Genomic DNA, 17,708 nt, shown 5'->3' with positions numbered 1-17,708 from the left:
ACTGTGTTAAAAATAAACAGAGAGGGGTTATGCGAATGAATATTTAAAGTATTTTAAAAAGTCAAACTAGTATAGTTAAAATCCAGCATGCACGAACGTGTCCAGCTTTTAAAAACCGCTCGCAAAGCATTGAAGGTAGAAGAAGCTCATTTAGCAGAATCGTGTCTATCAGTAATATATATATTATTTTTGCGTCTGTGCAAGCTTTCAGCTTTAAGTCAAGAGATTTCACAAAAGTACTGCATTAACTGTTTAGGAAGTGCCGCCATTTTTAATCATATTGCTCAATAGTAACTGGACAAACTAACTTTAATTACAGTATGACTGTTTGAAAGTCCACTGTGGTGGTGAACAGAGGCAAAACTAAAAACACTGTCATTGTCCAAATACTTATGGACCTAAATGTATTAGCCTATTATAAGCATTAGGGAACCATGGACTGATGAGCTTATTATTTATGAATCTGGCCCAGGGGCTCTAGCTGATGTCACGTGAGAAGTCCGTGTCGTAAACAATTAATAATTCTTTTTATTGACGCAAAATAAACTGCCGGCTTCACACTCTGAGTACACCGTGGACACACACGGATCGGACACTTCAGCAGCAGGCTTCAGCAGCAGCAGCAGGAGGAGGACGATTGCGTGTTTCTGTCTCTTCCTGCTTCCTCAACAAGAGAGTGTCTGAGAAATCTGCAAGACGCGGCGCTAAGCATTGCAGAACACGGAGACCCCCTGAAGCCAAAGGGAGCCCGCTTGTGTGGTTTCCAGTGCTGTTTTAGGACACGCTCGGCTCCGGACTGAGCGAACCTGCCGGTTTCTCCTGCGTCCTGATCCTCCGCATCCACCCGAGCATGGGCGGCGAGTCGGTCTGCAGATAAACACACCGTGAGTGCGCCTCAAAATGGTCTCGTAGATGTTATAATTAGACCGTAACAGCGTGCGTAACGCTGTGAGGATCAAGTGAAAGCGATTGTCATGTATTTAGAGGATAAAGTGCTGTTGTGTATGTGGATGAACCTGTGAGCCGGGGTATTTCATGGCATTCCCAGTTTACCGGTAATAACCAGTAACTCAGTTACTGAGTGTTCGGAGAAATCCCACAGACCTCTACACATCAGCATTAGGTTACAAATTTACTAAACGTTCCACTGGATGCCCACATGCCCTGCTGCTTGCATTCATTTTTCAAAATAGGCTAATCGTAGCCTATCAGATTAACAGGGTGGGCACAATAACAGCGCCTTACACAACTAAGACTGCGTCCTGTGCTACAAAGTCAACTACAATACACACTCTGAATCAACTACACATCCACTATGAATAATAGCGTTCGACTGTATTCATTTCAAATGGTGTTTTATAACAGGAACACCATGTAACAGCTACAGTACACCCAGTTTAACCCTGCCAGATGTAATCTTTACCTATCATCAAGGCTTTGTAAACAAAACTGTGACTGATGCCTGTTATCAACAGATACAATATATATATATTATATATATATATATATATATATATATATATATATATACATACATACATATATATATATATATATATATATATATATATATATATATATATATATATATATATATGTGTGTGTGTGTGTGTGTGTGTATACATAGCCTAAAGGCTTAAGTAACTATGCAGCGTATGTAAAAATATAGAGATAAATAGTAATTTTGTGACTTTCATGATTTTACTCCTCAAAACCTGCCTACAGGTGTTGGGGAATGAGACTACATAGTGTAAAATGCGTATAAAGCCTTGCAGTTTCAGAAGGGGTTTGTCTGAAATACTTTAAGACAAGCATCACTTGGACCTGAGGGCAAAAAAATGAAGGTTTAAAACTTAGTGAGTTTACATCTGAAGCTTCCTCCTCATCTTATCTCTGCTCAGGGGCATCTAGTTTTGGGTAAAAGCTCCTTGGTGGCAGGAGGAGCCTTTTAGCCTGGAATGAAATGTTTGTTTTTCCTTTGCTGTGTTTCATCCGTAAGTAATTTGTCATAATTAAATTGCCTGAATACATCAGCTTGGTGACTGAATTTTGATTTCACAAAAATAGTGGAGGCTCTACTAGAGGTATAGAGGTGCTACATTCACCTTATACAAATGAAGCCGACCCCACCCTTGGCCTTGCTTTTACACCACTAATTTATTGTATCTAAGTGACAGCTAATGGCATGCATCAACAAAGGAGGGAAGGCAAAGTGAGGGGAGTCAGCTGTTAACAAATTTAAAGGTTTGCAGAGCACAGCTAACAGGCTTAGAATGGTTTAGCAATTGTTAAAGACAGTGAGCCAGTTTCAGATGTGACACTGCATCTACCAAAATGACCCAGGACAACCTACAACTAACAGTATGAAACACATGGCCTTTCATTTCAGAAACAGTCAGAGAGAGTGAAGCAGCTCCAGGCCCCTCTCCAAATGATCCGCAAAATGTAACACAAACTGAGGTCACATCACAGCAACTCGGAGTATTTCCAAACAATCATTTCTATCCAGAATAGTTTCAGCTGAAAGCTTAGCCACACTAATGCCAAGTGTCTTCATGATATGCTGGACCAGTGACTCTCAGCAATTAGACAGTGAGATTTTCAGGCTGATGAAACAGCATTTTTAAAATACCACAGTGACACTGCTTCTTATTTAAAAAAGAAAATTATGTAGTCACTTTTATGGGTGTGTTTATTTAGCTTTTGCTGTTTGCTGTACACCAGCACGTCTTTGTACACTTACAAAGATTGTCATGTGTTCCAAAACCACCCGATATATATCTGCAAAAACAATAGACTTCCTTATATGATATAGTTAACTTCTGCTTTAAACATGAAATAAATACCAACAGAAAGCGGTTGTTATATATTATTTTATCACACATATCATAAAATTAATTAAATTGAATGGATTTCATTATTCTGTTATTCAACCTACTCAACCAAAGGACTGTAATTGTAGCTAGTTTTCAAACCTTAGTCAGTATCTCACTATGGGGAAGCACCCTCTGGTGTGACTAATCACAGAAGCTACACTACCACCACGTCTATTCAACAGACCAGTCACTGCAAAGACACGAGGTCCGCCTTTATTAAAGTCACTGGCCCCACATGAGGTATTTTCGCTTTCTTCCCCAAGAGCTCCTTAGCAGTCCTGGTCCAGTTTCATCCACTTAGCCATTCGCTGATACAGCCGTCAAGGTAGTCCATGGATGCGGGTTCCACTTTCATAAACACAAAGAAATTTGGAGACTTATTTAAACTTTCACAATTATCAAGATAATCACATTGTTACAACTTATAGTGTGTCTCAGTGATCTGGGTAGACCTCTAATGTACCTTAGCACTAAACAGGCTGAAAACAGTGCTAGGCTGTAAGAAGGTTAAGAGGCTTATACAGGCTACAGTATGTTACGAGATGAGGATCCAGACATGGGGAGATTTTAAGGTGGGCAGACTATTGGACATATCATAGTTTTGTTTTTTATTTTTTTAATCAAATGCAGAATATGAACAGTTCATTATTAGCTACACTGAAAGATACAGATCAAGAAAGGAAGGGGGCCCACAGAGACTGGTTATGAATGGGGTCCAGGGTCCTGCGCTGTGCCAATGTTTCTGTTTAATATTACATTTGCTGCCTCTGCAAAACCCGCCAACCACATAACAGCTGTTTGCAGTCGGTTTTAATAATTTTCTCGATTGTTTTTCGATCTCTTTCTTTTCAGCCCATAAGCTTCAGTTTAGTGACCCTAATGGGTTGCAATGCTCTCATTAACAAAACTTAATTTTGATAACTGAATAGTTTGTTGTGCAAATGAAAGTTTGAGGCATTCACAGATAAACAGACATACTGTTCTGTGTCAGGCTGTGGATACTGAACTGGTGCCCCTGTATCTTATCAGCTAACTCTGACTGGTGACCAGTCATGGGACCCCAGTGGACTTGGTTCCCCTGGGTGCACTGCCAGGAGAGTGAATCCTCTAGTCCAGACGAGGAGCGGGAGCAGCGCTGGGCTGAACTCTTTGAACAGCTGGACATCAACAAAGATGGACACATTGACATCCTCGAACTGCGGAGAGGGCTGGCAGACCAGGGGCTTTCCAAAGGCTCAGTGGAGAAGGTAATACAGCAGCATACAGTGATACTGTGCACTACAAATGGGTTCATTTTCTACAGATATTTGCTAGTTCATGTTAGACACTTCCCAGTGTCAGTGATCAGACTGTCTCGGTCTTTAGGAGCTGGCCATCTGTGTGGCTGTAGCTCAGGTGGTAGAGCAGGTCACCTACTAACTGGAAGGTTTGCGGTTTGATCCCAGTCTGCTCCAGTCTGCAAGCCAAATATCCTTGGGACACTAACCCCATGTTGCTCTTCGATGCATCCACCGGAGTATGAATTTGTGTGAATGTTAGATAGTAAGCGCTTAGAAAAAAGTGCTTGTGTAAAGTGCTTTGAGTGCTCAGATAAAACAGAAAAGCGCTAAATAAGAACCAGCCCATTTATCATCAGACACAGTTTTACCATTAAACAGTCAATAAATCATTCCTTATCTGTTCTATGCTCTTTACAAATCTTGTTACCTAACATGCACATGAATAGTGGGCCATTTTGATAAACTACCCTACACTGCAACCTTTCACTTCATTCAGTCTTTGCGAGCTGCGTTGACCCAGCATGTAGCTACATTTCTTGGGAGGTGCACATCAGATTACGTGGAATGTTAAACCGTAGGGTTTAAAGGAGTTTCCAGTTACATCATAAATTATGAAGCAGATTTCCCGCTGAAGCATAATTTAAGCATAATATGATTCCTAGCACAGTGGGACAATCATGTTGTCTTCCCAGTCTCATTACACATTTCCACCCAGCTGAATCCTGGAAAAAGGAAAGTTGAGTTCCCAGAAAGTTGATTCTGTTTAACCGGACGTTGAGAAATGCAACGTCCAGGTAAACAGGATCAACGTTCTGGGAACTCAACTTTCCTTAGTTTTATGACTGAGTGTGCAATACATTTATTCAGGGTGGTTATAGCGAAAATTTTAAACAAGTAGACAAGAATGAAAGTGAAGACATTTCTGCTTTGTATTTCTTTTATTTTAGGTAGTTTTGTAAGTCTGCAATTATGCTTTTGTTATTTTATTTTGTTTTTCCACATCTAATTTTAGTTTAGTTTTAGATGATAACTTTGGTCCCCAGCTGGCCTACTGTCTCTACAGCAGATCATACTCAAGAGAGAATATATCCACCAAAATCCTCCAGCAGGTTTCTACTTTTGGGCTTTGCCATTTGCCATTTTTGTATATTGAAGTCAAGGTGCATTAGAGGACTCATGAGGGCTTGTCTCTGTAAATGGCAAACATAAGTAGAGGGCACTCTGTAGTACCAGCAGCCACTTCACATTAAAGGTCACATCAAGTCAGTTTAGTTGTAAAGAAAGATTTCAAAACCAGATGCTGGTTTCAGACAAAACTTCAGTAATTCAGCTCAAAGTGGCTTTTTTTTCTCATCACTTGCTGCTCTACCGCTGGAAGGCCATTGTTTAACTCAGTGGTTTAACCTGCTTATGCATGGGTTTTTGTGGGAAGGAGAAACTGTGTCTAAATTTCATCTTCCCACACAATTTCTATTCATAAAGAACATTCATCTTTCCTCTTCTCTTTACATTAAACAACCAGGAAAGGCAAAATCTCTGCCCTTCTCCCTTTACCTTCTTGTTCCATCTTATCTGCATCCTTACTATTTATGCAGCAGCAGCAGCAGCAGCAGAGAACATCAACAGCATGGATTTGTATTGTGAAAGCACACAGGCTGTCTCTCTCCTCTCAGTCTGTCTTTGAGTGTTTGTTTTGGTAAAAAGTGTCTGGGTCACCGAGAGAACTCATCAGTTCTTCTAGTTCTGCTTCTTCTCTCGTCTGGACTGTGTGAAAACTGTAAGCTGAGCCTTGCTACTCTTTGTGAATTAAGAGGTCTGAAAGCATAATATGGTTTATTTCAGAGTTTAAGGCTTATGTAAGGGTAAGATTTAATGTGTGAGTGTCTGTCTGTCTTTGCACACATGTAAAGGGCAGCGGGATGCTATTTTGGTCGAAGGAGCAGGACTTTGTAAGCTGAGATTAGTAACCTTTTGCTCTGTCATATGCTTGATCTCTCTATACATAGATAATTGTCCAAAATTTCTTTTTCTCCTGTAACATTTATCAGTGCTTCTGTGTAATTCCCACTCTACGTTCGATGTGTTTTGTCACCTGTTTTTCCAAGAATATTTCTGTGATGAGACAGAGTTACCTTTTTAGGTAACTAGACAGGGATTCTTATTGTTATTTGAGCCACTACATAAAAAAAGGTGGACACCAGAGTTTGGGAAAAATGGGTTTTATTTTAAATTATTAGGTAATCTAATAACAGAAGCCAGGAGAGCATGACAAGCTCTAGAAAAAAGTGGTGTCTTCTCCAAGCTGAGCTAGAGCATGCTTTTATCGACACTTCATCAGGTGTAGACAATCAGCAGTTAAGCTGAGGCCACAGCCAAAGACTCCTGCACTCAAACTGTAAGGAGAGTAAGGGTTGCAGAGTGGCATAGTAGTCATCCAAACCTTTTGTTTAAAAGAAATCTATTTTGCCCTTCCTTCTTTTTCTTTCATGTATGCCTTTACAAATGTGGACGTTCATAACACACATGGCCAAAATTTCAAATGATAACATCATGATAAAGTCAGCATACATAAATGTAATCACTGTAAGTCATACAGCTCTTACAGTGAACACATAAGCCCTGCCTGACTACTGTTTTCTCTTCATGAGGGGCAGCCAATCAGAATGAAATGGCTTGTTTTAGACTGAGGAGCTGCACACAGATAAATGTCATAGAGTATGTGAAAACTGAAGTCCAAACATTCTTTTTTCTTTTTATATGTTTTCTAAAATTTCTAAACTTCTAGATTGCAAACAACAAATTTTTCTATCTTTTTTTTTTTTACTTGATAAGATATGAAACTCTGTCAGTTCTGACAAACGAAAATACTCAGCAGATAAATAATTGTTTATAATCAATTACAATTCAGATAAAAACTCCTTTACATTTACACGAAACCATTGATTGATTACAATCCACACAGTGTCATTGCCACAGGCTAAAGATGAAAAAGTTGCGAGCACCACTAAGGAGGTAATACCCACTAATGGATTTTAGGCAAATCGGTGCGTTGTTTATTTGCAGTTTATTCATTAGAAACTGTTTATTAAACTACATTTTGAACACAGTTTTGAGTGATATTAGTAGACAGTGAAGATAACAAACACTGGAAATATTGGAAATGATACTGTTCACACCTTAAATTAACTATTAGCTGGTTGTGCAAAGTTAGATTAATAGTTTTAGTTTATAAAGCAGCCTTTTTTACTTTTTAAAACAGATGAACCGATCCTTCTTGGGAGAAATGCATTTCATTTAACACATATTTCCTTGACTGCACAACACCTATCAGCCATATTTGTCCAACAGATGGCAAAGTTTATGTAAAGTCTCAAACCCCAGAGGCTGCTGGAGTTTTGTGAGGAGATATTTCTTTGCTGTCAAGGTCACCTCAGCTCTGTGTGCTCTGATAAGCTGAAGCAACCTTATGCTGTTGTAGAGAACTACAAACACACTGTCTTTGTAGTAATGTGTAGACAGGCTAAAGTCCATTTTTGGTCCTGATACTTTTAAGTAAAAGTAAAAGTATACTTTTAAGGACCAAGCAGCACTGTGTAATATAAAGCAGGTATTACACTTGTTTAAAGCCTAATTAAGACCTGTTTTTTGTTCTTGACCAAATGTTGTTTTACATCACATGTCCTTGCTGTCAGATCGTGGAGGCCGGAGACACCAACCGTGATGGAGTGCTGGACTTAGAGGAGTTCACTCAGTATCTTCGTAGCCATGAAAAACAGCTTAAAGACATGTTTCGCAGCCTGGACAATAACAACGATGGTCTGTATCAGATCACAAGATGATAGTTTTTGTAATTATCTCACTTGTCTCTCACTCATCCTGTGTGACTTGTGGATATCTGCAGGTCGCATAGATGCAACAGAGATTCAGGTCTGTCTTCGCAACATTGGTGTGAATATTAGCTTGGAGGATGCCAACAGGATTTTGATAAGGTATGTTATCAATCAGTAATCCATATGGCATTAATAATTCCTAACGATCCCTGTCTGTCATCAAATATACTGCCACCATTTCTAATAGGTTGAGCAGCGTGACACTTTCAATATTAAGTCACTGACTATGCTCTATAACCAAACTGGGGAGAATTTTTAGAAGCTGTTCAATCACCTCAGTCACAGTGACCCATTGTTACAGGTTTGTTAGTTACTCTCTAACCTAGAGATTTCGTTTTGTGGAAGTTATAATGTCAATTTTTGCTGGAGTCAATCCTCACTCTGGCCCAGTGATGGAGAGGAGTTATCCATAAAACCTTGATTTTAGCCTCATATTTTAAAAAACTTTCAACAGAGAGTTGAAAACTTGAATATGAAGAGTTCTCCACACTGATGAAACTGAGTCTTTAGAATAGAATAGAATAGAATAGAATAGAATAGAATAGAATAGAATAGAATAGCCCTTTATTGTAATTGTACATTTACAACAAAATTGTAGGTGCTCTACACCAACTGTCCTGGGTTAAAATATAAATAGTAGACAGCAGGAATAAATAGAAAACAAGAGAAAAATATACAAAAATAAGAGAACGATTAAAACATTGGACAACAAAATAGTTGCAAAGTGCTCAGAAGTAGTGCAAAGAAAAGACTTGGTCTGAAAAGAGTCCATGTGTGAAAGGCCATAGTGATGAAGGTTACTCCGACGATGGCTCAGACTAGGGAGGATTGGTGGGCAGGGGTGGGGTGTGGGCTTTATACTGTTTCTTGACAGTCCGAATTGCTCAGGGGAGGAAGCTTTGTGAGTCTGGAAGTGTGAGACCTGATTGACCTGAGGCGCCGGCCAGAGGGCAGCAGGTCAAACAGGGGGTGGGTGGGGTGCAAGGGGTCACCTGTGATGGGCCTGGTTTTCCTGAGACAGGAGGAGCTGGCAATGGTCTCAAGGGGTGGCAGAGGGCAGCCAATGATTTTTTGGGCAGTGTTAATTACCCTCTGCGCAGCCTTCCTGTTCTCAGCTGTGACCCCTGCATACCAAACACCCAGGCAGTACTAGAGCACACTCTTCACTGAGGAGCGGTAGAATGCCAGCGGCAGGTTCTGGTCCAGGTTATTCTTCCTCAGGACATAGAGGAAGTGCAGCTGCTGAACTACTAATAGTAGTAGTAGTAGTAGTTAATAATAATATTAACTTTTATTGATTTATATGAACTTAGTGTGGTTTCAGTCCTCCCATCTGCAGTGAATCTGTGCTCCACCAGGGGGTGTCTCACAGTTTATGAACTGCTGCCTTAATGTATCAAATTGGTTTCAGTTAGTCAAGAGACACAAAGGAATATTTGTGTCTTCTATTTCAATGTAAAACATAGACTGCATATAAAAGATGTAAGGTGTCTGAAACCTGCAGACATTCTAATGACCAGCAGGGGGCAACAACCCCTTGTCTCCCTTACTCTATGACCCCAGAAAATATTTTAATGACTAGCTTATAGACTCAAATTTGGTTCGGACCACTGCACCACAACCTCATAGAAGGTCCAGGATTTGAATCCATTACAGGGCCTTTCTGTGTGGAGTTTGCATGTTCTTTCTATATCTGCATGATCTCTCCAGCTTCTTCCAACAGTCCAAAGACATGCATTGGGCGAGGTGAATTGGTGACTCAAAATTGCCCATAGGTGTGAATGTGAGTGCGAATGGTTGTCACAGTCTCTCTGTGTTACCTCTGCGATAGATTAGTGACCTGTCTAGGGTCCACCTTGCCTCTCGCCTCATGGCAACTGGGATATGCCCCAGACCTCCTGCACCCTGAATTTGATAAACATAAGAAAATGGATGAATGGATGCATTATTTAAACCAAGTGAAGTCCACACTGCATGTGTCCCTCATTTTCTCAGTCAGTTTCACCGACTGTCAGGTTCAATTTCAAAACACCAAGAAGGAGAAGGAAATGGTCAAAGTTTCAGGAACACCCTCCACTAACCAGAGGGTGATGTCACTGTGGCTTTGGCCATCCTTGTTGTACAGTCTCTGGTGTTTTTCTTTCTATGAATTTTATGACCTTTTTATCTATTTATATTATATTTTAAAAAACATTTTTTATATATGTGTTTCCACAGTATGGACAAGGATGGGACAATGACCATTAACTGGAATGAGTGGCGGGACCACTTCCTGTTTAACCCTATCACTAACATGGAGGAAGTGGCACGCTATTGGAAACGCTCATTGGTAAAGTCGGAAAAAAATGTATCATACAGTATGCAGTGTGTTTGATACCACTGTTAAGGATTCAAAATATTTTTTTATTCCCCACTCCTTGTTACTTATTTTTTTATACATCTTCTCACCTGCATGGCTTCAGTAGATGGTGGACATCGGTGAGCAGCTGACAGTCCCAGATGAATTTTCAGAAGAGGAAAAGAAGTCTGGGTTTGTCTGGCGGCAGCTGATGGCTGGAGCCATGGCCGGATCTGTATCCCGGACTGGAACGGCCCCTTTAGATCGGCTTAAAGTCTTCCGACAGGTCAGACTGGTGCACTTACAGCCTTATCTCTCTGATGACTCTGAATTCATCCATGTGTTAATGTTTATGTATAAAAGTCTTTTTTGAGCTCTGATGCTTTAATATTGACTTTCTTGCTTTACTCTGCCAGGTACACGGCTCCTCTGATTTTAAAGGGAATGTGCTAAGCAATTTTCAGACGATGGTGAAAGAGGGAGGAATCTGGTCTCTGTGGAGGGGAAATGGAATCAATGTCCTAAAAATTGCCCCGGAGACTGCTATCAAGTTTGCAGCTTATGAACAGGTGGAGAAAACTATGAACACACATTCAATTTTTCACCTTACACTCCTAACTCTTTCCAGGCTTTACCGTGATTCATCATTCTCTTATTATTATTATTTTCCTTTGTCCAAATATTTAAATCTTTCTAAATGATCTATTTAGATCATTGTGAAAAATAAACATATTCTCTTATTTAGAACTGAGGGTCTCTTCTCTCTGTGTCGAATATGAATCCAAACCAGCAGCAGCTAGTTAGGTCAAGATATCGCGGAAGTGAGAAACAGATGCAGGACTTCTCAGGCTATTATTTCCTTCACTGTCCTCTGGTTGCATGGCAACAAGACTGCAGAAAGTCACAATGTTTTTAACCTTCTGTGGTACAAATAAAAAAAGATTTAACTAATGAGAGATGCTTTCCTGAAAATGCTTATTAAATTCTAAAACATGACAGTGTTGTTTCCTCATTAAGCAAATCACCCAAAATGTTGACTTCCTCATTATATATTAATTATACACAATAAACATTTTCCCCTCGCTCGTGCACCAGTTTTGCAGTTTTGCATGTACATTTTCCATCTAATTTTGTTTCATAACTGCAATGTAAAATGCTCAATTTAATGGAATTTGCGCAAATGAAATTTACTTGATTGGTATACATTCAGTTTATACTGTCCTTAATCATTAATTATATGAATAAATAAACATTTGATTTTGTATAATCCTGTTGCATTTTAAATTTAAAATTATTCCTTCGTGTTTATGAAGGCAAAGAATTTTTTTCTTTGCCTCTAAAGCAGGGAAGTGTCTTTACGGGGTGTTATGCAGTGGCTTTACTGGTCTGTAAATGTTGCACATGAGCTAAAACAGCGTAGAGATTCCAGTATTAGACTTCTGTTACCTACTGATCTACTAGAAATTCTGAGAACCACAAACCCTCCAAATCCTGGAGTGCTCACCACTGACCCAATCTGAGGCTCACTCTGTGCTATTTTTGGATTCTATTACTCTCTTTCCTTGCTGTTTCCAGTACCAGGGCTTTAGTTTGTTTGTTTTTGTTGTTGTTTTTTTTGCAAGGTAGTTTTTCTACAAGTAGTTTAGTTGTTCCAGCATCCAATATTTCCGCTACCTGGGGAAAGCTGCTGATAGCTACCAGTCATCTTTTTTTTATTTCACAACTCAAGGCTTGAATTTTCTAGGACATTTTGTTGCTTGGTGACATCTTAAAAGCAAAGCTTGCATGGAACAGATGTAAAAGCTGACAGTCATGTTATTCTCATTGTTCAGTTTACTTTTTAATGATACATTAACAATAATTGCCAAAATAATTTGTCTTTCTTCTCTGATTGTACAACCATTTCTCATTATTAACTTAAAAAGTATGTATTTCTGCACAGATCAAGACAATGATGCGTGGCAGTAATGAATCTAAGACTTTAAAAGTACATGAGAGATTCGTTGCCGGCTCTTTGGCTGGAGCAACAGCTCAGACAGCCATCTATCCAATGGAGGTAACAGACATAAAAAATATTTATATATTATTGAGAAAACACATTTTATAGAGTTCATGAAAATGAACAAGTTCTCTCCTTTTGTCTGCTCCTGTTTCTTTTCCTTCTCTCTTTCTTCCCCTCAGGTGTTAAAGACCCGTCTCACACTGAGAAAAACAGGTCAATACTCAGGAATAGCAGACTGTGCCAAACAGATCCTACAGAGAGAAGGCGTCGCAGCCTTCTACAAGGGCTATATACCTAACTTGCTGGGTATTATCCCTTACGCTGGCATCGATCTGGCTGTCTACGAGGTCAGAGAGACATGAAAACGCACAGCTCCTGCTGTGTTTTCCTTAGTCTTGACCTTCTTTTCATGCCTTTTATTCAACAGACTCTGAAGTTTGCTTGGCTGAACAGGAACAGAGGTTTAGTGGACCCAGGGGTCACGGTGCTGGTCGGATGTGGTGCCGTGTCCAGCACTTGTGGACAGCTGGCAAGTTACCCTTTGGCGCTGATCCGTACCCGAATGCAAGCGCAAGGTGAGGAGAAGCATGCTCGTACTCACAGTTACAAATAAGTGACAAATCAGAGGAATTTCAACACATGCTGGTGTGCAAAGATAATAATTCATATATGAATTTTATATTTCTAAGTCTTTGATGTGACTCTCCAGGCGATATATATGGTAAAGGATCCTACAAAGCATCAACTGCACATAATCACATAAAGTGGGCAACTCTTTTAGTGTGCTAATACAGCTGAAATGGACAAGTACTCCAATATAATCTGATGCCGTCTCGAAGAAATATTGTCTTATGCTTTGGTTATTGACAATTACAGTTCTGAGGGGCTGTGCACGTTCTTGGAATAACTGTCTTAGGGCTGATTTAGACTTCTGCTGTAAATCTTTGTAAAGCCTACGATGCAACCTACATAAGTGGCTGAATCCTTTAGCAGAATTCATGCTTTCGTGGGGTATTTTATGGGTTAGTTAGTTATATGTTGCCCCAGCCATAATAGAAAGAAATAAAGTGTTGGGTCTTTTTTCCTGTGTCCCTTCTATTTGTTCTGGTCAGGTTCTTTTATTTATAGGCAAACAAATTATTTCCATTTCTTTGGAAATCCACAGGAGAAATCAACAGTACTGAAAAGTCCAATCACAATAGTCACAGGTTGCATCTATGCATCTATGTCATTAGATTTCCAGGGAGATGTAAATCAGGTTACCGTGTACTTATGGCATAAATTTAAAACATAAATTTAAAACAGAATCATAAATCGCCTGTTAGCAAGATGTCTAGCCACCACAGGGCTTTTAAACAGTAGCTTGACCAAAAAAAGGAAACAAAGAACATCTTAGTTCAAGGTATATTTCTTAACTCTTTTCCAGAGTCTTTAGCTCAGTTTTCTTTCAACAGAGTTTGCTTAGTGTTTATAACAAGTTCAGAAATATGTAGGATTGACATGTTCAGCTCCATCAGATGAAGACCATATTGTGCCCCTTGTGTTAAAAGTATCTTGATGTGGCTCATCTCTTTTCTCTCCCAACAGCTTCAGTGAAGGGAGCCCCTAAAGTCTCTATGTTGACGTTGCTTCAAAACATTTTGAGCCAGGAGGGCGTTACTGGACTTTATCGAGGAATTTCTCCCAACCTGCTCAAAGTCATCCCCGCTGTGAGCGTGTCCTATGTCGTCTATGAATACACAAGGATATTCCTGGGAGTGGATATAGAGGGTAGGAGGGTAGGAAAAGGAAAGGGATAGCAAAAGGAGAAATTGTGGTGCTTTTTACCTGCAAGCTGTTGGAAGTGCATGGGTAGACAGGCTTCTGAATGATACAAGAGAATGTAAGTCTTTTATTTTGAAGATAAAGATGAGAGAAATCAACATATATACTGTATGTTATATATACAGTATGACGTGATCTGGCAGCTGCTGGAAGCTTTTCACGTGTGATTGCTTTGCGATGCATGCCAGCAGATGTGTGAAAGCTAACAGACTGACATTTTGCTGCTGGAGTGACCTGGACAGACGAGGATTTGCATGAACTTGACTGAGAACAGGTAAAAGGTATAGCCGATCTTGGAAACCATATTATATTGCTACAACATTATTTTTTTTCTTCCAGGTGGTACTTAGAGAAGATGGAGGGCTGATCCAATTTCCTCATTTGTAAGTGAGAGGAATGATTGGTTACATCGTAACCAATTTTCTCTAAGTAGAGAGACTTACAGGGTCTCCCAGTCCCACATATTTTACATGTAAGGGGTCTGATCTCCCTGGGGATACTCTTTAAGAGACATCACTGATTGGCTATAGAGTCAGAGAACCTAGGTTACAAAGTAACCAACTGTTCTCTTATGTATCAAGGCTCTCTCTCCACCCATTTTCAATGTATATGAGGACTCTGTAAGAAACACGGTTAGGAAACGAAGCAAATGTAGCACAAAATGGCAGCTGAGTATTAGTGTGATTGTAGAGTTCTTCTACACATAAGCATATGCTCATGGTTTTGGTCCAAGATGCTACCAAGGGTTAGCTGCCCCTCCCAAGCACTACGGCTACTTGCAAATGTAAGGAAAGCCACTTGGCTACAGTGAAAAAACAACATCATTCTCAACCATATGTGAGCCATGTGCTACAGAGTCCAGCATGCATTTTTCAATTAATTCACTTTTAGGTAAAAGTGGTAAAAGTGGACAGGTTCGTCCAAAAGGCTCCTGTAAAAAATTTCTGTGAGAAACACATCCTGCAGTAAAGCCCATGAGGTGGTAGAACTCCTCGAGGAAAAACATGCACTCTGCAGGTCCTGGCCTGCCCGTTTAAATGAATACTAGATCATCTCAACAATCCAGTGACAGGTTTCCCCAGGCAGTCTGGTCTGTTACAGACAAGTAGTTCACCTACTGATCTCTGAACACGAGTCTGAAAAAGATACATCTTGAAAACAAGACCTTAAGGTGAAGTGGAGGGTTTGGATAAAGCACCGCCTGCATAATCTGGCAGCCAGCTGCAACACTACCTGTGTACTGAAAGCTCTGACGTTCTCACAGTCTTTCAGCTGACACCACAACCAGCATGAACACAGAACCATTACCTCCAAATCCCATGGCAGGACAGCAAAGCATAACACTACAAGCACTTTTGGCAAACCAGGCAGTACAGGTGCTAGTTTATGAGTACCAGCAAAGGTTGTTTTCATGGCTGCAATCAGTCCCCTCAAAGCTAAGAGGGACTTGTAGAAACTGGAGAATGTCAGGGGCTGTGCAGATGAGGGAATCCACCTGTCTCACATTGAACTCTGTTTCAACTTTGCTTGAACTACTCCGTAGTCATAAGAACACACCACCCTGTCTGATCAAGAGCCTGGGCCAAAGCTGTGGCTGGAAACTCAGAGGCCAAGCCTAAAGCCTCAGCCTCTGTGAAAAGGAATGATAAAGGTTGCTAACATACAGACCTGATGACCACAATGATGAGGGTCACTCAACCTAAACTCTTTGCAGGAGGATATGGAGTAAAGTGAGGCAGGTCAAATAGAAGGCCACTAAGGCCACAGATGTGCCACTGTGCAGTTAGGTGACTGAAAACACAACCCAGCGACACAAAGCTCCGGTCACCTGGGTCCTCTGAAACTGGCTGGGCTGGTGTAGCCTGTGGTGTCTTTAGGATACATTCTTCACAGCCTTGTGGGTGCATTCTTGACACTTCCTCTTGAGCCTGCTGTAACATCAAGGTTGCATTTGACTTGAACAAAATTGATGGTACAATCTTTTGGACAGGCAGACCTGTCTTCACATCTTTTCTTGCCAAGCAAGTGGAAACTTCTGCTAATCACAATTACACAAACAATAGACACAAACACTCAATGCAAGTTGAAGAAACTGTAACACAGTGGTCACGAGAAACACACCACACGACTCCAGACTCTCAGTTTCAACTGTGCAAGCACCGTTTATTCTCACAATTAGTGATTTAGTGGTCACACTTTACAGCGCCCTTTCCTCCGTCTGCGTCGCTCTGATTTCTCTCTCTGCTTCACACCACCGGTCCCAACGTCCTACTGTGTAAATAAGGGAGGTCATGATTAGCTGATGACTGGCAGCAGTGCCAATCGCCCCTGGCACTGCCCCTGAACCCTCTGCTCCACCCCTCCCCTGCCGCTGCACCACAAACCACACCCTGCCACCATACTCATGTTTTCTGGACTCCATGGAAATCAAGTTATTAAAAAGCCCTGCACACATTGCACTTATACTGCGGTATTGCCAACCATTGTGTGTACACCACAGGTGATGTGTCTTAAACAGTATACACAGTAACTGAGCTGGGGGGATCAGTCCTTGTACATGTGGAATATGTAGGGTGGAGGTACACTCCTGACTTAAAAGGGCCACAATTAGTAAAGCAAAGCAATAGGTAATGAAAAAACTACTGAACTTAAACCATTAAATGATTTTGTGTACAAAAGCGAAATGGGGCTGGTGAAAACAGGAGAAGAGGCACTCTGTCATGCATTTCCTAGAAGAGTTACTACTGAATAAAGCACACCCAAAGACTTCATGGTTTACAGAAGATGAACTGCCAAAGCAATATCAAGGAGCACAGATTGTTTCAGATAACTTCTTTGGCAAAATGCTCATGGGTAACATCACTGTTCTTATGCAGAGAAGTATTTGAATGCTTTCTTACTACATGGGCCAGTGCCATATACATTATTTTCATAAACACTATACTAAGACTTATCTTTGTCTGTATCATGAAACAATAATAGTATTTAATGCCTGTGAACATTTTTTCTCAGTATTCAAAATATGTATGAATGAAAAATAAAATGAAAGCAGTGAACTAAAAGAACTTTGTAATTTGTTTTTATTGAATGCTCCTTGTATTTGATGACTGTGTGTTAAAAGATGTAATCAGACTTTAATAACACTCCTACTAAACCCCAGCTTGTTATTTTTACCTGATATACAGCAATTATGCAATTAAATTCAAATGTAATTAATTGTGGGGTTTGTTCTTACCGTTTCCTATGAGAAGTAATTCTTTTGTGAATTTCCAAATAATTTCCTGCAGTTATCCAGGAGAGCACTTCATTGCAGTCTAGAAGCTGTTGAACGCCAGTGAAGACATTTTTATTCTGCACTGAGTTTTTAAATTTTTCCAAACCTTTGAAATTGTCAGATTTTTCTTGATTTGCAATACAATATGAGGATTTTTTAAATTCAGAATTCTGGACCTTACAGTATATAATTTAGTTCTTCTAAAGGTCAAGACTGTTCAATTG

At 40.1% G+C, this 17,708-nt stretch overlaps 1 protein-coding gene across 2 annotated transcripts; it reads left to right on the top strand.

Moving 5' to 3' along the window:
• Window positions 1-370: 370 nt before the first annotated feature.
• Window positions 371-17,272, top strand: slc25a23a (solute carrier family 25 member 23a). Of its 2 annotated transcripts, XM_031753109.2 has the most exons (12): window positions 371-884; window positions 3,906-4,123; window positions 7,849-7,972; window positions 8,058-8,145; window positions 10,264-10,375; window positions 10,512-10,670; window positions 10,801-10,953; window positions 12,327-12,440; window positions 12,566-12,733; window positions 12,814-12,961; window positions 13,974-14,156; window positions 14,550-17,272. In XM_031753109.2, the coding sequence occupies exons 2-12, from the start codon at window positions 3,929-3,931 to the stop codon at window positions 14,558-14,560; spliced, it is 1,455 nt and encodes a 484-aa protein (XP_031608969.1). In that variant the 5' UTR covers window positions 371-884; window positions 3,906-3,928; the 3' UTR covers window positions 14,561-17,272. The 2 variants fall into 2 exon arrangements, with proteins under 2 accessions (XP_031608969.1, XP_031608965.1); XM_031753105.2 differs by having other exon boundaries at window positions 372-884; window positions 13,974-17,272.
• Window positions 17,273-17,708: the final 436 nt, after the last annotated feature.

Source organism: Oreochromis aureus, linkage group 6 (assembly GCF_013358895.1).
Source record: "Oreochromis aureus strain Israel breed Guangdong linkage group 6, ZZ_aureus, whole genome shotgun sequence".
Lineage (NCBI taxonomy): Eukaryota > Metazoa > Chordata > Actinopteri > Cichliformes > Cichlidae > Oreochromis > Oreochromis aureus.
The sequence above is the reverse complement of the archived record's forward strand: the minus strand, read 5'-3'. Positions and strand labels throughout refer to the sequence as shown.

Coding starts and splice junctions, on each gene's coding strand:
- slc25a23a (XM_031753105.2), top strand. CDS start 3,929: ATGGGACCCCAGTGGACTTGGTTCCCCTGGGTGCACTGCCAGGAGAGT. Junction 4,124..7,848: donor CCAAAGGCTCAGTGGAGAAG/GTAATACAGCAG, acceptor CCTTGCTGTCAG/ATCGTGGAGGCCGGAGACAC. Junction 12,441..12,565: donor CAGCCATCTATCCAATGGAG/GTAACAGACATA, acceptor TCTTCCCCTCAG/GTGTTAAAGACCCGTCTCAC.